Source organism: Drosophila nasuta, chromosome 2R (assembly GCF_023558535.2).
Source record: "Drosophila nasuta strain 15112-1781.00 chromosome 2R, ASM2355853v1, whole genome shotgun sequence".
Lineage (NCBI taxonomy): Eukaryota > Metazoa > Arthropoda > Insecta > Diptera > Drosophilidae > Drosophila > Drosophila nasuta.
Genome location: NC_083456.1, coordinates 12,500,680 through 12,520,012, shown reverse-complemented (window position 1 = coordinate 12,520,012; position 19,333 = coordinate 12,500,680). Strand labels below are relative to the sequence as shown.

At 41.5% G+C, this 19,333-nt stretch overlaps 3 protein-coding genes across 5 annotated transcripts; all 3 read right to left on the bottom strand.

The window, feature by feature from the left end:
* Positions 1 to 1,927: 1,927 nt before the first annotated feature.
* On the bottom strand, positions 1,928 to 11,957 carry LOC132784643 (glutamyl aminopeptidase). 3 transcript variants are annotated; one of them, XM_060790396.1, is made up of 9 exons: positions 11,863 to 11,957; positions 11,371 to 11,792; positions 10,265 to 10,635; positions 4,523 to 4,670; positions 3,939 to 4,460; positions 3,590 to 3,879; positions 3,390 to 3,533; positions 2,837 to 3,328; positions 1,928 to 2,775 (listed from the first exon to the last, which is right to left on the bottom strand). In XM_060790396.1, exons 1-9 carry the CDS (start codon positions 11,870 to 11,872, stop codon positions 2,100 to 2,102), a joined length of 3,075 nt encoding a protein of 1,024 aa, XP_060646379.1. In that variant the 5' UTR covers positions 11,873 to 11,957; the 3' UTR covers positions 1,928 to 2,099. The 3 variants fall into 3 exon arrangements, with proteins under 3 accessions (XP_060646379.1, XP_060646380.1, XP_060646381.1); XM_060790397.1 differs by lacking the exons at positions 10,265 to 10,635; positions 11,371 to 11,792; positions 11,863 to 11,957 and adding exons at positions 4,790 to 5,276; positions 5,888 to 6,318; positions 9,911 to 10,058; XM_060790398.1 differs by lacking the exons at positions 10,265 to 10,635; positions 11,371 to 11,792; positions 11,863 to 11,957 and adding an exon at positions 4,790 to 5,708.
* Positions 10,759 to 11,211, bottom strand: LOC132786605 (uncharacterized). The gene is made up of 2 exons (XM_060793170.1): positions 11,124 to 11,211; positions 10,759 to 11,059 (listed from the first exon to the last, which is right to left on the bottom strand). Exons 1-2 carry the CDS (start codon positions 11,149 to 11,151, stop codon positions 10,845 to 10,847), a joined length of 243 nt encoding a protein of 80 aa, XP_060649153.1. The 5' UTR covers positions 11,152 to 11,211; the 3' UTR covers positions 10,759 to 10,844.
* Positions 11,958 to 12,251: 294 nt separating the features above from the next.
* Positions 12,252 to 19,083, bottom strand: LOC132784154 (uncharacterized). Its single transcript, XM_060789569.1, has 12 exons — positions 18,975 to 19,083; positions 18,539 to 18,894; positions 18,330 to 18,477; positions 17,739 to 18,272; positions 16,741 to 17,675; positions 16,034 to 16,682; positions 15,357 to 15,473; positions 14,930 to 15,285; positions 14,716 to 14,860; positions 14,121 to 14,654; positions 13,119 to 14,053; positions 12,252 to 13,059 (listed from the first exon to the last, which is right to left on the bottom strand). The coding sequence occupies exons 1-12, from the start codon at positions 19,065 to 19,067 to the stop codon at positions 12,384 to 12,386; spliced, it is 5,478 nt and encodes a 1,825-aa protein (XP_060645552.1). The 5' UTR covers positions 19,068 to 19,083; the 3' UTR covers positions 12,252 to 12,383.
* Positions 19,084 to 19,333: the final 250 nt, after the last annotated feature.

The window sequence follows — 19,333 nt, the reverse complement described above, 5'->3', positions numbered from 1 at the left end:
AAGCCAACGCAAAATAGACCCCTATAAATAAATAGTAAACATTAAAGTGCTAAATAAAATTTTCCAGCTGCCATCGCAAGTGGCAAGAGAACTAAATGCAAACTATTTATGCTATGTTTTTTTTCATTGTTTACATTTAATTATTAGGATTTATTATCTAATAATAGCAAACTAATAGTAAACTATTAACGCTATGCTTTAATGTATACATAATGATTTACACACTTTAAGATTTATGATCTTTTTATTAGGGAAAACCAAAAATATAATTTTTGGCACTACACGTATTACACATTTTAGTCAAGATCAACTCGATAAACAATAGTTTTATTTTTGTTTACACATAAACAAAAATTTTAGATTTTGAAATAAAAATAACAAAAAATAATACTACAAATATTTAATCAGTTAAAATCAGCTTGAAGTTGCTTTGAACTCAACTTCCATGCAAACGGGTTAAGTTGTGCGTCATACTATAATATAATATATATGGGCGTGAAAAGAATTAAAGTCTGAGTTATGCACCTTTATTAAAACTTCATTGAAATGAGCAGAATTGCCGAGTGCCGAGCCTGTCCGTTGGACATTATAGTTGCGTATATACTATGTTCTATAAATAAATAAGCCACTCATTTGCCGTCGAAATGTTGATGCTAATGTCTGTCTTCAGTTTAGAAATTGCACTACTTACGAGCTTCCAAGTACAGCCCAATGATGCTCTAGACAAAGTGAAATGAGTTTGCTTGGCCGTGGGCCAACCCGAGTGTGAGTGTGAATGCGAATGTGAATGGCGAAGTCGAGTCTCGTATGATGCTGGGAGGAGTAGGGCAACTTTATGGTACACAGGGGCATAGCCAAACGAGCACTTGCATTGGGAATTGACTGCCTCTGCCTGCCTCTGCCTGCCTCTTGCCTTCTGCCTCTTGCAGTTGTTGTTGCTGTTGCTTTTGGCCAATTTAAACGCCTGCAGCTGTTACATTTACAGTTAGAGAAGTTGGTCCTGTGGAACTCAGCGTTTGATACACATTATCATGTCTCAATCGTGCGCCGTGCGATTTCATTAAATAGTTGGAACACTGTCTGTCTGGCCTGGTCTGGTCTCGTTTGGCCGGGTCGATATGATATGTTTTGTAGGAGTGACCTTGTCCTACCATTTGGGCTGCTCTGCTCTCGCTTCGCTCGTCCTGGGAAATGTCAAACAACAATTCGACAATTTACGAGCCACATCAAATTCAAATAAAATCGAAATCAAATAAATCGCTCACATCTCGGCGACAGATTATCAAGACCGAGCTGCAAAATATGGCCATTTATTTATTGTTGTTGTTGCTATTGTTGTTGCATGGATAGTGGTGATAATTTAATAGGTCCTATCCAAAATTTATGCAGCTTCCTGTTGGCAATGGCATTGAAATGTAGTCATCATTCCGAATTTTGGTTACGCTCTATTTGAACGATTGGCTTTTCGGCGCAGAGATCTCCATAGTTTTTTTATATTCTTCTATGGAAAACATCATAATCAGTTGGTGAATTCAATTCCGTTCAATTCGAGTCGTAAACAATTTCGTTTAATGACATGCTGACGCCATTGGCATGGGCCATGTAAGCATTTGGAAACATCGTGGCCAAAAAGTGTCCACAAGTAAACAAACATCAATGTCCTTTTTGCCATAAACAGTTTGGGTGACATTAAATCTGGCATACTCATAAAAAACGCCTAGCCTTCGTCTTCGCCTTCGAATTAAACAAACACGCGCACATTGTTGGCAATTTCCGTATCCGTTTCCTCAATTTCATTACAATACAAAAGCGAGACTGGGTCATGTTTCGAGATAATAAACCAATAAATATTTCACCAACTTTTATGCTGATTTAAATGGTCCATCTGGCAGTCAAGATGGCAGCATAAGTTGATCACAATATATAATTCAATTAATTTGCATTTTATTCAAAAATTATCATATTCACAATTCCTTAATTCACATTTGCAATCAACTTCAAATGCATCAGTTGGCTAAGACTATTCAAAAATCAGTTGATAGTTTTTACATTAATTATATTTTACAAGGAAGCCACTTTGGATATCATCAACCATCAGCTTATGGGATGCTATTGCTGGCTGTGGCCTGCTCTGCATATGTGGCCAACCAATCGCCCACTGGCGTTTGGTTCAATTCCAACCACTTAATGTTGGACTTCACAGTCTCCAAGGCCTGCTGACGAGCCAAGGTGCCAGCGCCGGCATCTGGGTATTTGGCGAAGAACTGCTCCATCTCTTCCAGTTTAGTTTGCGTTGAGAAACGGGCGGTAATAGTTGGAATCAGACGACCCAAATTACGCTCATTAATGCCAAAGCGCTCCACCAGCTGCGTCCAATTCTCACGGACATAGTCCCAGACGAGACCCTGGCCCACGGGATTTGTCGAAATGTAGCCGATCAGAGTGAAGTAATCCTGTCTGCGCACTTTGGTCTCATCAAAAGCCAAATTGATATAGCGTTGCAACAGCCATGGCACTTTAATAGCTGCCAGAGCGTTCATCAGCTTAAGTTTCTCCTGGGCATCGGGCTCAGTCAAGTACAGCTGCCAGACCTGATCCCAGGCGGCCTCTGTGTTCACCTGCTGCAAACCAAAGTAGTACACGACATCTCTTATATCAGGGCTAGGACGAGTGGCAGGAGCGGCCAGCCATTGGTTGAACAATGTGGTTGCCTGTTCCAGGGCGCTTTCATGTCCAATGCTGCAGGCAGCGTTCAGTACTTTGATTCTCAATTGACTACAAAATATATAGGGAAAGTTAGTAAAAAGAAATTTCAGTTAGTTATAGCTGAACATACTTTTCCAGATGATCTTCGCCAACGGTATAGGTAAGCTTCTCTACAATGGGTGTCAGCAATTTGCGACCGTACACTGTAAAGTTCTTGTACTGATTGGTGTAGTACACACGATTTCTCAGCGATGTCAGCATTGCTGTACCCACGCTCCAGGGAACGTAGTCCTCCTCGCTTTCCAGATACGTACTCAATTCAAGAGCGATGGCATAAGCTAGCTGTCCAGCTTCGGCTAAAGCATTGGCATCGTTCAACAAATGGGCACGATCGGCAGTGCTAAAGGTTAGTCGTGAAGTCTTCAGCGCCGAAGTAAGAGAACTCCACAGCGCCTCAGGATAGTTGACACGGTAGTAGCCAACCTGATCCTTGTTGAGCTTGATCCAAGTGGCAGTGCTGGGCACTGTAATGGTGGCCTCATTATCGTTGTAGTTAAAGATCGTGCTCTGCACAGTGCTGTCAGCGCTAGTCGTGTAGGTAATGGGAATAGACCAGCGGTAGCTATAAATAGAAGAGAATTATTAGTCAAGAAATTACACTTAGCTTTAACAGTTTTACATACTTAAAGGAAGAGGGCTCCACTACGGCAGTCTCATCATCCTGATTAGCAAGGAAACGCTTCTGCGTCAGCCTGTAAGTGTTGCCATTTTGAACAACCTCAACCACAGGCAGACCCATTTGTTCAGTCCAAGTTTGCATAATCAGCCTAAAAGGTATAATCGTTAGATTTGTAATTTTAAACAGCAAAGTTGATTAACTTACTTAACATCAATATCAATATCTTCCGCCTCGAAAGCAGTCAAGTAATCATCAGTTGTGGCTGTGCTATACATATGACTGCTCAAATAGCGTGTGGTGGCATTTCTGAATTTCTCCTCTGTGACAAGATTCTCCAACATGCGCACCAAAGCAGCGCCCTTTGAGTAGGTGATGGTATCAAAGTATTCGGTGATTTCATCGGGACTTTCAATTGACTTGACAATGGCGTGTGAAGCTAGAGTGGCGTCAATTTTCAGCACAGGATGCAGCTCAGCCGTCACAAATTGGTTCATCTGCAAATGCAAACAGTTGAAATAATACACAACAAAGTTAACAATATTTAAGTTCTTACCATATCCCAATCCTTGTGCATATGGTCGACACCCTTGTATTCAATGTAGGAGGCGAAACCCTCATTTAGCCACAGATCGTTCCACCAGTTCATGGTGACCAGATTACCAAACCATTGATGGGCCAACTCATGAGCAACAACGACAGCCACACGCTGCTGATTCACACTAGAGCTGGTGCTCTTGTCATACAGCAAGGCGGTTTCACGGAACGTCACCAGACCCCAGTTCTCCATGGCTCCAGACACAAAGTCGGGTATGGCAACCATATCCAACTTGGGCAGAGGATACGAGATGTTAAAGTAATCAATGTAATAGGCAGTGACTCCAGCACCCGTCTCCAGTGCGTATTGCGTCTTGTCTACTTGGGCAGGTGTCGAATACACGCGCAGTTCAATGCTAGTGTCTCCAATCGTGGTGGTCGTGTACTTAAAGTCGGAGATAACAAAGGCCGCCAGATATGTGCTCATGGGTAGCGTTTCTTGGAAAATCACCTCAGTTAGATCTCCAACATCCTCCTCAGTCTGCAAATAGACCCAAGGAATATAGTTTAAGGTATACAATGAAATCCAAATATCATTCTTACAGAGACAGGCATGTTAGAAAGCACATGATAATCGCTGCCCTTTGGCTTGGCAATCGTGATGGCAAACTGTGCCTTCATATGAGGTTCGTCGAAGCAGGGGAAGGCCAAGCGGGCATAGGTGGGCTCGAACTTGGTGGAGGCGATCCATCTGTGTAAGTAATAAATTTAAGATTAGTAATTCGTCAAAGAAAAATCATACGGGTTAATATTTAATTGTATGCAACTGTGTGTGTGTGTAGGTTAGTTAAATAAGATCATGCCTGCTACCTTGTTCTATTTTTAAGCTTATCATAGTAAGAACTTTGGTAAAATCCCGTAATGCGATCGATAAGTGACCCGTTGAAGCTTAAATGCAACGTATAATTGCCCACTTCCAGCGGCTGCTCGAACTCGGATACAAAATACTCGTACTCCGGATAGGCAAACGAAAGCGTTGGCTTGATGTCCTTTAATGGCGCTCCAGATTCATCCAAGCGTTCCAACTTCTCGTGACTAACGTTAAGCTGCTTTATGTGCACGGGTATGAATGAAATGGGATCCAATACTTGGAGATTGATGCTAATGTTGCCGGTATAGCTCTTTTGGTTGAGATCTGGTTTCAGCCGTAGATTGTACTTATGGGGTTTCAGTTGTTTTGGCAGTCTGAAGCCAAGATTCTTCAATACTTTGCTAGCAGCACGAATTTCCGGCGAAATTCCAGCCATTGTTCGCATTTTCTTGGTGGTTGGCACTTGGGTGGAGTAAGTTCGACTGTCTGGTTTGTTTGCAAATTATCAGTAATATGTCGAATATGTATTTTTGATTGCACAATGGACACACGTATTATAGGTGGAGAAACATAAATGGCACTATTATAAATTCATTGCTCTTTTAGGATGACTTTTGTTTTTAATGAACAAGCTTTATTCTCAAAGCTGTTTTACTTAACACCGGTGTTGAAGTGTGACCGCAGCCCAAATTTGCATACCGCTAAACGAATATGCCGAAACACCTATAATTGCAGCATGATTCTTCTTGTTTTAACATTCTGGTATATTTCGAAGAGAGAGTAGATGGCGCGTCATTTTAAATTGCGTCTTGCTTCCATGTTTTTCAAGAAATGTTTGGTACCATTCGAATTTCCTCCTACCATTTTTTAGATTTTTATTAAAAATAGCATTTTTCTACAAATGCTAGACCGAAAAAACAAATAACTGTGTCCGCCTATTTTGATGTTTCTCCACCGTTCATACATATGTCAAACAGCTGTTTCGCACTCGCTATCGTACATTGAATGGCAACACAAAGCTGATTGCTATGAGACAAACGATAGTTTGCCGCGAAAGTATTAAAAATTTGAATGTGTATGCGAAATGAGACACAAACCTGATATAACGCTTAAAATTGGTTTAGTTGACAACAATTGATCACGATCCACGTAAATGGTGCGTATTGTATCGTTTATTGCCACCAGACTACCGCTTGCGTGCTGCTTTTGATGCTCATCGGCAATATTCTTGCCCACGTAAACCAGAGCGCCTAGCAGAAAACTGCAAAGCACCAGCAGAAATACACAAAACGCGACTAATGTGAGTACTGTGTTGCTGGTTTTCTTCTTATGCGGTCGATTTGTATCCTTGATGCGATGATTGTCATCTGTGGAGAGGCTGCTGCGTGGGCGCACGTTTTTTTGTTGCATACATGCCGTTGACTTTGTATTTTTTATTCTACTCGTATTTGGCTTTTATTTAAGTTGAACTGTTGGCTAGCTAGTCTCATTTACACTGCTATTGTTACATTTATTCTGACTTGGTGAGCTACAATTAAATAAAATAAAACTCTTAAACTTTTTTGCTTTGCTCAACAATTCCACAAACTGCCCTGGCTATGGAGATAATTAAGTCGAGTTTTATTGCTAGCTGACATTTCATCTCGAAATGTATCTCGCAGCGAGCGACATAAGCTCCAATCGACAAGTATTGTGTCATCGGTGTGCGTAATTTGAGCTCTCCATAAGAAGACTAAATTACACACGTTGCCATTATCACTTTTTCGACAGTTATTCCCTATAAACAGAGACATAACTTGTGTTTGCTTTTGATTTGAGTGAGCTACTTCCGTCGTTGACTTGATTTCATTGAGACTTGATGCGATTGTCGCTCCAACTTCGTTGGCAGATCAATCAAATGTAATCTCCGTCAGTCACGTAATGGAGTTGATGTTGGTCATTTCACCTAATGTCCATGTATGTGTGTGTAATTGTAACGACTTTAAGCCAAGTTTTATTTTTTATACATTATTTTTAGTTTTGTATTTTGTGCATTATGACGCTGACAAACCGCAAAGTTGTATTACAAATTTCCAGGTTTGTTGCAATTGCAATGATCCGACCACAGGCCAGGCAAAGCCAGGCTACTTTCTACAGAGAGGCGTCGGCGTCACCATTAATGCCAACGTCGCCGTCGTAGTCTGTGTGATTGACTGCTGGCAGGAAGGTTGTTGCCTCTTTGTTGGATGATTTGCAATCTTGTCTCTTTTTGTCTCTGGTGTGAGTATACAAATCTGTGATGGGTTCATACCATGGGAAACATGGCTGCCAGCAAATTAGCAATGTAAATGAATTGAATTGGCCACATAAATGCGTAGAGATAGATGGACAGCAAAGTGTCATCAAGTATGTGATACCATGGACAGCTAACGGAAACGATAAGCTAATGAGCTCAATGACACGTGATTTACATTGCGAACCGATTGGAACACAAAACTGAGATGATTATTCAAGCTAGAAGCCGCAACTTTATGTTATGTTATGCTTTGTTTTGACTTGCAGCAAAAACAAGTCTGAATAGTGTTAGTTTTATGTAATGCAATTCATTGTTGTGGCTAGACTTTGACTCTATGAAATAATTATAATTTCAATTCATATTCATTAATTTGGCAAGCTCAAGTGACGAATAGCATATGAGGAAGATGCAAATTTTGAGCTAGTTGCACAAATTGTGTGTGTGGGGCAGGAAAGCGGAGGCAGGCCGCACAGATCAAACTCATCATTGTGTGTCGCCGTTGTCGAGTGACGCCCTCCAATGATGCAATGTACATATTTTGGCGTTGACTCAATTAGGGTGCAGACAAAAGGCACATTGTACCATCAACGGATTGCATGACTACCTTTTAAGTCAAACACTTGCGGGAGACAATGGCAATAGCAAAAGCAAGAGCAACAGCAACAAAAACTGCAAACTATCTGCACAACTGCATAATTTCATACGCCCCATTGTATTTGTGTCTACAAGCTGCTCGTATTCTGAAGTTGGCACTGAAGTCGCTCTGCTCATCAAGCTTGAGGAAATGTCAAAGCATAACTGTTTGGGATGTGCTGCTAATGAACATGGCATTAAGTCAAATATGCGCAAATTTAATTAAAGCCACGCTCTCGAGTTGAATGCACTTGCAGAATTCAATATTTATTGTTTTATATGAATTTGTAAATCTCTCAAAACGATCGTTGCCGCTGGCATTTTAAGGTCACAACTTTCACAAAAATAAATGCAAAGTGCGCCCCACAAATACCCAAAAAAATAAAGAAACAAAAAAGTAAACCAACAAAGTCATACACATAACAATTACACAGACCCATTGCCAAGTCTTGGATTGGGTCACAAAGTACGTGCTTGCAATCGGTAAACACTTGTAATACTTATTTATACCAGCACACCCAAATAGTTGATAGCGCCAATAAGAAATTATATGTTTGCAATAGTTTTCACGCTGTGCACAACAAGTGAGCAAATTTATCTGGCGTTACATAAAGATAAAACAAATTCAAGTTTGGCAAACTCACATGATGCCTGTCATCATTAACTTGAAATCGCATTTGACCTAAAGTCTAATTGATTTTTTATTATTATTGTTGAACTATAATCTAATCTCCCTCACTCAAATACATTCGTCACAAAATTTTATTATTGCTATTGCAACTTTCTGCAAAATATAATCTATGTTTAGATTGCAGAAATGAGAGTTCATTAGAAGACCTAGTTCTTTGTATAATTACCAAAAATATAGTTAATCTGTGTCGGCTATAACAAAAAAAAAAAAAAAAGAGGAAACTCATTTTCATATTCATGATATTAGTGACAGTTGCCCAGAGGCACCAAAGAGAAATGGAAAAGAAAAGAAATCAGTGTCAATGAAAATGAAAAAGGTTCAAATAATGCGCGACGCTTCAACTTATGAGAACAAAAACAAAATAAAAACAACAACTATAAAAACGCAGAACAAGATTCTACTACGAGTGTCCAACGAGACAACAAAAAACAATAAAGAAAAAATACAGCGAACAACCAAACAAACGGAAACAACATTAAAGCCAATGTCGATGTCGATCTCGACCCATTTTGTTTGGTGCTGGTGAAGAAAGTAATTTCTCAGCTATGAGTTGTGGTAGCAGCAGTCAGCGAGCCAGCTATTCAAGCGAATGGCCAAATGCTTGGCCCAGCTTGTAAAAGAAACAAAAAAAATGTAAACACAGGCCAGAAGCGAGTCGCGAGTTGCCGCCGTCGCGGTTGCCGTCGCAGTCGCAGTCGCCGTCGTCGTCGCCGTCGCAGTCGTGTATTGGCCGATTTTAAGGCCAAGAACTTGCGCGGCAAGTGAACTATGCATGAGCGAGAGGCTGCCTGAAGACTTGAAGCCTGTTTGTCGACAGAGTTTAAGGGGCCAGCAGGGGGGACCGCAACGTGCAACCGAGAGATGGTGTTGCAAGCGGCAAGCGGCAAGCGACGCATGTGTTTGTTGCAACCTGTTTTGCGTGCTGCGTGAGTAGCTGTTGGCGATCTTTATTTTGTTGTGCGCTTATTTATTGTGTTTACTCGTATTGTTGAAAGTCAAAGTTGCTTTGGCATAGAATTCAATGGCCGCATTTCAGACAAACACACGTATTATTATTATTACTTTTATCAACACTAGTATTATTATGGAATCGTATTAATATCAGTTTGCGCCTCAATGCGCTCCATAACGGCACCACAATGCCCCGCCTCAATGACAATGACAAAAAAAAATAAAAATATTTGCCCAGTTTCAGACACAAGATTCAACGGTATTCATTCGGATTTTCACTAATACTCGTAGTTGGGTTCTCTTATTCACAGTTCATATTTCGCGATTTACAGTTTCTTGTCTAAATTTGTCATACCCCGAACAATTCAATGAACTGAGTTCGTTTGTGTGTGCATCTAATAACACTCGACTGGTTTTGTCACATTCGCACTTGCTTTTTTGGACAGCTTACTGTGATTAACAGTTATAGCTCATTAGGATAAATACAGAGACTAGATACTGAAAAAAAATTAATTAATTGCCTCGCTTCTGTTATTTTTACTAATAACTAAGTCTAAGAGCCTGCATTACTCAATTCAAATCGATGCCGCGCACGTATCACACTCGTGTCGGTACCGAAGACTGAGGCGAAAGCAGGAAAGAGAGACGAAATGTGAGATCCAGCAGCAGAACACGCGACCGAGCATCGACCAACCGAAAGCAACCGTCGCGCTTAGCTTACAATTTACAACTGAGTTGCTCACCTTAAGCTGCAGCTGCGCATAAGCTTTCGATTGACAAAAGCTCTCCTCAGCGCCAGAGACCGGCTTTTTCTATCGCTGCGCGATGTTCTCAATTTACTCACTAACACACACGCACACACACACTAGCATGACTTGTAAGGGGGGGCATTCACGATCTGAAATGCTTTAATCGTTTACTCACTTCTGGTTGCCATCCTCATCTGTGTAGCTGGAGCGATAGAAACCAACCAGGCTACTCAAGTCGCAGTCAAAGCTAACGGACAGTGTGTAGGCCTTGCTTGTGCTCAGCACCTCCTTCAACTCGATCATCAGCAGCTCACGTGTCTCATCCAGATAATACTTATCAATCGCAATACGCATACGTGCCATCATATTGAGAATACTGATGCTGTGCACATTCAGATCCTTGGCATGCAGCACAATCAGATTGGTTACGGCATTCAATTGGAATTGTATGGACACGGTTCCTTCGCAAGCACCTGTCTCCAGATCCGGATATAAGTAAAGACGATAGCGAACGGGTTGCAGCTCAGTCGGCAGACGCCATTGGATCTATAGTTGAAGTTATAAAGATAAATGAGTATTCATAATTGGTAGCAAGCAAGTCATTACAAGAACGTTAACGATAAGACGATAAGGGCTCCATAAATTAGTCAAGTAGTAAATTATTGTAAATGTTCTTTATTATTAACCCATTGGGGTATTATTTCAAAGCACAATACATTTCAAAATCCTGATGAATTCTTCTAAATTAATGTTTTCTAGAACTCGCTGTGTGCTTGCGGTTGAATCTGATTGGATAAATATGTCAAAACATTGGCCTGTATATAATCCTCGAGCACGTCAAGCTTCTCTTTGGCCTCGCTCAACTGCTGCCACAGATTATCCCTGTGGACCACAACAACAACCAGGGCCACAATCAGACAAGTCGATAGCAATCCAAAGAAGATCGCAACACGCTCTGCTGTGATTTTATCTAATTCAATTGAAATAATTTCCATTATAGATGAAATTGGTTGAAGCAATCAAGTATTGCTCACCTTTTAAATTTTCCACGAACTTGCCCATTTTCGATATCAAACTTGCACGAGGTCTCTGACTAAACTGACCACTAACTATATGGCTAACAAACGCGCAAACACCTTTTGACCAAGATAAAAACTCGGACATGGGAAACAGCAAAAACCCAAATACGATAATCGATAATCGAGTCTAAACAATGCTATACTGTGTAAATTGGACAATGCCGCTTTTACGATAGTCTAGGAATTATAAGATAGCACTTACCTCTTCAGGGTTGGGAAGTCCAGTGGGCAGTGTAGGATAGATTGGATTCACACTAGACGACGTAGTGCCTGCACTAGGTGTTGTTTCTCCACTTGGTGTCGTTTCGCCACTTGGAGTAGATTCTCCACTGGGTGTAGTTTCGCCACTAGGCGTAGTTGCTCCACTAGGTGTGGTTTCCCCACTAGGCGTAGTGGCTCCACTTGGTGTAGTTTCGCCACTCGGAGTAGTAACTTCACTCGGTGTGGTAGCGCTAGTCGTGGTACTTGGTGTTGTTGTGCTTCCCGTGAGCACTTCTAACTTATCTAGTGCATCCTGTAGATCATCCTCCAGGCTGGCCTTCTCGACAGCCAACACAATCGTTGCGATACAGAAAGCTGTTGCAGTCAGTCCCAGAAATATGGCCACTGTCTTGGCCGTTAACCCTGTACATAAATGTCACAATTCGTATATGATCGCTCACACTATGATATTCATTCAAGTTTATGCACTTACAGGCAACCATTTTGCTTTAAAGTCCTTGCTCTAGTAACTCGCACGCTATGGGACACTTCCACTTTGCAACGAGCTTGAACTCGAACTAATTCTGAATGGAGAATCTGACCAACTATTTTGACTTGATAAACAGATCGATTATCGATTATCGAGTACCTGAACTGCCCAATTGCCCTCAGCACATATCACGACCATATTATTATTATTACTATTATGGGACATTTACGACCTTGTGTTTATGGCGCCACCATATATATCCATAGCCTTTGAATAAGCTTAGTCATGATACCCAGTTCAGGTTCACAGTTATTCGCGTTTATCGGAATTATCAAAACTCTTTTTGTGGTCTATAAAAATCGCCACTCGGATGTGTAAAATAAAATATCAGGTTTAGTTTATGGCATGAATTTCATATTCTTTATTGTTATTTAGCAACATTCCTTATTATGCAATTGGAATCGGGGTAATAATTGACACATATAATTGCTATTTATTGATGCAATTGGATATTTGAAATTTTACTATGGGTTTTTGACGGTCAGTGGATTGGCCGTCCCGTCCAGCCAATTGGCAATGCTAGCCCCATTCTCCTGTAGCCAATTAATGTTGTACTTGATGGTTTCGATAGCCTGCTGACGAGACGCTGCACCAGCTCCAGACTCAGGGTATTTTTTGTAGAATGCTTCAACCTCATCCAACTTCACCTGGCTTTCGAAGCGTCCAGTTATACTGGCAATCACTCTGCCAAGATAGCGACTATTTAGACCATAGCGCTCAACCAGCTGAGGCCATTGCTCCCGGTAGAACTCCCAGACAACCGGCTCACCCACAGGATTGGCGGCAATATTTTGTATGCAGGTCAGATAGTCTTGCGAGCGAATAATGCTCTCATCCGAACCAAGATTGAGGAAACGATAAAGGAGCTGAGGATCCTGCACACCGGACAGACCATACATAAGTTTCAACTTTTCGCTGGCATCGGATTCAGCCTTAAAAATCTCCCACAACTTCTCCCAATTAGATTCGCTACTCGACTGTTGCATTCCGTAGTAGTAGACGACCTCGCGTAAATCAGGAGCTGGTCGATTGGCAGCAGTTGGATTATTGAGCCATGTGGTGAAACGCTGAGCTGCTTGACTGAGACAGTCAGGAACTCCCAGCGCACACGCTGCAGTTAGCACAGAAACTCGCAGGCGACTAAAAGGGGAAAATTTAGGATGAGTAATAGAAAAATGAATTGTTCGTTTCAAGCTTACTTTTTCAAATGATCGTCTGCGTCGACAGTCCAACCAACTTCTGAGTAGATGTTTGTGAGAAGATAACGCGCATAATTTATGTAAGAAACATAACTATCAGTGTACATCAGACTGCTCTGTAGAGACTGCAGCTTAGAGGCAGCCACATACCATGGCACAAAGTCCTTCTCCTGGGCCAGGTAAGATGTCATTTCCAGAGGCACGCTGTAGGCCAATTGACCGGCATCGGCGAGGGCAAAGGCATCATTCAACAGATGCGCACGATCGGCAATGGCAAAGCGAGTGGGTTCTTCAATAAGTTGGTTATTGATTACCTCCCATAGATTGCTGTCATAGTTGACACGATAGTATCCATATTGATGCACATTCATTTTGATCCATTTAACATCGCTGGAAGCTGCAATAGCTACAGAGTCTTGGTCATATTGGAAGATCAGGTCCTCGACTTCATCACTGGCAAAGGTATCTAGGATATATGTAACTGGAACGCTCCACTTGTAGTTGAATTCACTAGCCTCTGCTTCTTCGTTATAGCTCTCCTTGTTTGAGAGGAATCTCTGTTGTGTAATGACGAAACCTGCATTAGTGCGAGTTACATTAAGCACAGGGTAACCCATCTGCTCGGTCCATGTGCGCATCAATTGCTTAACATCGAAGTCACTGACTACAGCAGCTACTTCGGTCAAGAAGTCATCAGTGACAGTATTGCCGTAGGTGAAGTTAATCAAATAATTGGTAACTGCTTCCTCAAACTTCTCAGAACCCACAAGGTTCTCCAACATACGAAGTATGGAGCCAGCCTTCTCATAGCTAATCGTATCAAAGAGTGCGGAGATTTCGCTGGGTGACTCAGCCTTTTGAACAATTGGATGTGAAGAAAGTTTCGCGTCGAAAACGAGTACCGGATGTAGAGCAATTATTTGGAATTGTTCAAGCTAAGTAAAGAAAGTTATACAAAAGAAAAATGAAGAAATGATAAAATTTGTATATGCTAAAACATACCATTCCCCAGTCTGGATAAACGGCGTTCACTCCCTTGTACTGCAAAAACCGGGCGAATCCCTCATTTAGCCACAGGTCATTCCACCATTGCATGGTAACAAGATTGCCAAACCATTGATGAGTAATCTCATGAGCCAAAACTGCAGCTATAGACTGTTTGTTGTAGGTAGAGCTGTAGTCATCATCATAGAGCAGAGCAGTCTCGCGATAGGTCAGCAATCCCCAATTCTCCATTGCATTTGAGGCGAAGTCGGGAATTGCAGCCATATCCAACTTGGGTAGCGGATAAGCAACTTTAAAGTACTGGATGTAGTACTCTGTGACAGCAGCACCGAAGTCAAGTGCGAATTGTACTTTGCTCAACTGATGAGGTGTGGCATATGCACTCAGCTGGAAGTCGTTTCCAATTCCATTGGTCTGCACTGTCTTACTTAATGACTCAAAGTCCGATACAATGATACATGCCAGATACGTGCTCATTGGAACGCTAATACCAAAGGTAGCCATGGTATTCTCACCCAGGTACTGCGTTTCCTGTTATTGAATTTTAGTTTTAATTTGAATATGAAATTTGTCCTAAGCAATGTTTTCTTACAATTTTGTTCATGTTCGATAGTGCATCGTAGGCATCGGACGGATGGACGACGGTAATTTGAAAGGTGGCCTTCATAGCGGGCTCATCGAAGCAAGGAAAAGCTTCACGTGCATAAGTTGCTTCGAATTGCGTTGTAGCAATATTTCTGTGTGAAAAATAATTAGCATACTTTCAGGCTGGAAACAGCATCAAGTGAACAGAGAAATCTCGTTACCTTTGCTCCCCTGATGGCGCCTGATAGCTGCTGCTATATAGTCCGGTCAGCTTATTCAATAATTGTCCTTCAAACAGCACTCCCAGAGTGATGACCGCATTTACCGTCAACTCCTCCGCCAAGTCAATGATGAGAAACTCACGCACAGTATCAAGTTCATAGTTTTCTACCTCTCTGTTCAGAACATAAACATTGCTGATGGTCAATTTGTTCGAATGCAAGATGATTTGCTTTGTTGCCTCGATGACTCTAATTGTAATCAGTTCCTGGCCCGTAAAATTGCCAGTATCCAATTCAGGGTGCAAGTACAGCGTATAATGTGTGGGTGCAAGGGCCGTGGGCAGACGATAATCAATCTACATTTTTACACGATTTTCATATTAATTGATAAACACATTAATTGTGTAAGTATGTATTTTTGTCTCACCTCCTCCTCGTCAGCTGTCACTCCGTTGATCACAGCCAACGCAGCAACTGCCCAAAATAATATCGCGCGTAGCCAATTTTCCGATATTAACATCTTAACTGTTGGAACGTCGACAGTTCACTGAAGGTAATGCAGTTAGTTTAGGTATAACTATAGCAATTGCGGCTATATAATATACTCGATAACTTAATTTGATTATGGGCACTTGTATCGCTTTATAACCAATAATTGTGATAACACTTTAGCCTTAGGTCATTCAAAACATGGATAATAAGTCGGAAATTTGGCCAAATGATTCGAGAACACCGAAAGAAATTATTAAAAAATTAAAGAAAATCTGTGTTTGAATTACCGCTGCATTGTGAATGCTTAGATTATTGCGAATGCCGTGTGTTAAAATAGGAAAAATTTTAATTTTTATTAGTACAATACATAATTAATGTAATTACAATCGGGTTAGTTTGAAATGTCAATATTATTTGTATTTAATTTTTTTTCTTTTAACAAAACAGTGTTGTTCTGCTATAAAATTACAAAAATTAACCATAACACATTTATTTGCATGTCTAATTAAAAAAGTAAGGTAAGCCACAGTTTACAGTGGACGTGGAGTAAAGATGATCGCCTTAGGCAAAGTGTATTTATTTTTCGATATTTACTTTTCAATTAGTGTTTTATAGTTTTCCACTTAGCCATGTAGTAATTTCATCGCTATTTTCTTGCAGCCAATTAATGTTGTACTTAATGGTTTCGATTGCCTGCAGACGAGAACTGGCACCAGCTCCAGACTCTGGATATTTGCTAAAGAAGTATTGCACCTCCTCCAACTTCACCTCACTTGCAAAGTTGGCTGTAATGCTAGCAATAAGTCTGCCCAAAGTCCGATCATTAAGTCCAAAGCGCTCTACCAACTGAGGCCATTGTTCCCGGTAGTATTCCCAGACGATCGGTGCACCCACAGGATTGCCGGCAATGTATTGAACGCAGGTGAAATAGTCCTGGCTTCGAACGATGCTCTCATCTGTGGCCAGTTCAAGGTAACGATAAAGCAGCTGAGCATCCTGCACACCGGAAAGACCATACATAAGCTTCAACTTCTCGCTGGCATCGGTTTCAGCCTTGAAAATCTCCAAAAGCTTCTCCCAGTTTGACTCGCTACTCGATTGTTGCATTCCGTAGTAGTAGACGATCTCGCGCAGATCAGGAGATGGCCGGTTGGCAGCAGTGGGATTCTGAACAAAGTTAGTGAAACGCTGAGCTGCTTGACTAAGGCAATCAGGAAGTCCCAAAGAACAAGCTGCAGTCAGCACAGAAACTCGCAGGCGGCTGCAAGAGAATTGCAATTGAGTAACTTAAGAGAGGTATACGTATTTTTCTAGCTTACTTTCTCAAATGATTGTCCGCATCTACAGTCCAGCCTACCTCCGAGTAGACATTAGCAAGAATAGAACGTGCATAAGTTAAGTACGAAGAATAACTATCGGTATACTGCAGGCTACTCTTCAAAGACTGCAGCTTAGAGGCAGCCACATACCATGGCACAAAGTCCGTTTCCTGTGCCAGGTAAGATGTCATCTCCAGAGGCACGCTGTAGGCCAATTGACTGGCATCGGCGAGGGCAAATGCATCATTCAACAGATGCGCACGATCGGCAATATCGAAACGAGAGGGATCTTCGATAAGTTGATTATTGATTACCTCCCATAGGATGCTGTCGTAGTTCACACGATAGTAACCAGTCTGATGCACATTCAACTTGATCCACTTAACATCGCTGTCCACTTCAATTCCTGCTGCATCTAGATTATAGTCGAATATCAGGTCCTTGACTTCACCGCTGGCAAAGGTATCTAGGATATATGTAACCGGAATGCTCCACTTGTAGTTGAATTCACTAGCCTCTGCTTCTTCGTTATAACTCTCCTTATTTGAGAGGAATCGTTGTTGTGTGATTGTAAAACCTGCATTAGATCGTGATACATTAAGCACTGGATAACCCATCTGCTCGGTCCATGTGCGCATCAATTGCTTAACATCTAAGTCGCTGAATACAGCAGCTACTTCGGTCAAAAAGTCGTCAGTGACCGTATTGCCGTACTCGAATTTAATTAAGTAATTGGTAACTGCTTCCTCGAATTTCTCAGAGCCAACAAGATTTTCCAGCATACGAAGAATGGAGCCAGCTTTGTCATAGCTAATCGTATCGAAAATTGCGGTAATCTCATCAGGTGACTCGACCTTTTGAACGATAGGGTGTGATGAGAGCTTGGCGTCGAAGATCAGCACTGAATGCATTGACAAGATTTGGAATTGTTCCAACTAAAAGAAAATATAGAATACAATTAAAATTTCTATTCAAAGCTGTCTCCCCAATGCTTTTACCATTCCCCAGTCTGGATAAACGGCGTTCACTCCTTTGTACTGCATAAACCGAGCAAATCCCTCATTTAGCCAGAGATCGTTCCACCACTTCATGGTAACAAGATTACCGAACCATTGGTGGGTAATTTCATGAGCCAAGGTTCCAGCTATAGACTGTTTGTTTGCCGTAGAGCTGTAGTCATCGTCATATAGCAGAGCTGTCTCGCGGTAGGTTACCAAACCCCAGTGTTCCATTGCACCCGAAGCAAAGTCGGGAATTGCAGCCATATCCAACTTGGGTAGAGGATAAGGTACTTTAAAGTACTGGATGTAGTACTCTGTGACAGCAACTCCAAAATCCAGGGCAAAATCTACTTTGCTCAGCTGATGAGGTGTGGCATATGCACCCATCTCGAAATCCTCACCAATTCCATTGGCCCTGACTGTGCTCGTTTTTTTCTCGAAATCTGAGACAATAATACATGCCAGATATGTGCTCATTGGAACGCTCATGCCAAAGGTGGCCATTGTATTTTCACCCAAATTCTGCGTTTCCTGTAAGTATAAGAATTATTATTATCCACTGTGCGAATGGGTTTAATTGGAACTTACAATTTTGTTCATATTGGAGACAGCATCGTAGGAGCCTTCACTGGGATGAATGACACTGATGTTGAATGTTGCCTTCATTTCAGGTTCATCGAAACAGGGGAAGGCCTGGCGTGCATAAGTTGGCTCGAATTTCGTGGTGGCAATTTTCCTGTAAGTAAAACGTGTTGCATACTTTGAGGCTGTAAAGGAAATTATTTTTAAATATGTACCTTTGCTGGCCAGCCGGCGTTTGATAGCTGCTGCTATACAATCCTACAAGCTTATTTTGGGATTCTCCTCCAAAAACTATTCCCAGAGTAATGGTAGCATCCACTGTAAGCTCCTCAACCAAATCGATGATAAGGAACTCACGCACAGGATCAAGTTCATATTTGTCAACTTCTCTGTTCAGCACATAAACACTGGTGATGGTAAGTTTGTTCGAATGCAAAATGATTTGCTTCGTTGCTTCGACAACTTTGATACTAATCAGTTCCTGTCCTGTGAAATTGCCAGTGTCTAATTCAGGGTGCAGATACAATGTGTAGTGCGTGGGTACAACAGCCGAGGGCAGGCGATAATCAATCTACACGATGTCAATTTGTACACGTTTGCGATATTAATTGATAAGCACTTCAGATATGCATATATTTCGGTTTCACTTACCACGTCATCATCAGCTGTCACTCCGTTGAGCACAGCCAATGTTGCAACGATGAAAAATAATATCGCGCGTAGCCAATTGTCTGAAATTAACATCTTAACGGTTGGAGCAACGAATGGCAACTGAACGCTATGCACATCGTTTGTGTATAACTATGGCTATGGCGGTGGCCATAACATGCTCAATAACTCATTTAGATTATGGTCACTTGAATCGTTTTATGGCCAACAATTCCGATAACCTCTGCGTTTAGTAAGTTTCAGGACGGATAATGGAGTCAACACTTTAGCGATACAAATCGGAAACACCCAGCTATGTTCCCATGAATTGAATGTCATCGTATGTTTACTTCAAAGAATTT

Bases quoted from the DNA above. Each gene is read 5' to 3' on its own strand.
- LOC132786605 (XM_060793170.1), bottom strand. From the start codon at position 11,151: ATGGGCAAGTTCGTGGAAAATTTAAAAG. The intron at 11,060-11,123 runs GTGAGCAATACT...CAATTGAATTAG, and splicing joins GTTCGTGGAAAATTTAAAAG to ATAAAATCACAGCAGAGCGT.
- LOC132784643 (XM_060790396.1), bottom strand. The intron at 4,461-4,522 runs GTAAGAATGATA...GTCTATTTGCAG, and splicing joins TTTCTAACATGCCTGTCTCT to ACTGAGGAGGATGTTGGAGA. The intron at 3,880-3,938 runs GTAAGAACTTAA...TTGCATTTGCAG, and splicing joins TGCACAAGGATTGGGATATG to ATGAACCAATTTGTGACGGC.
- LOC132784154 (XM_060789569.1), bottom strand. From the start codon at position 19,067: ATGTTAATTTCAGACAATTGGCTACGCGCGATATTATTTTTCATCGTT. The intron at 18,478-18,538 runs GTACATATTTAA...TTTTACTTACAG, and splicing joins ACGCCGGCTGGCCAGCAAAG to GAAAATTGCCACCACGAAAT. The intron at 14,861-14,929 runs GTAACGAGATTT...TTTTTCACACAG, and splicing joins GCGCCATCAGGGGAGCAAAG to AAATATTGCTACAACGCAAT.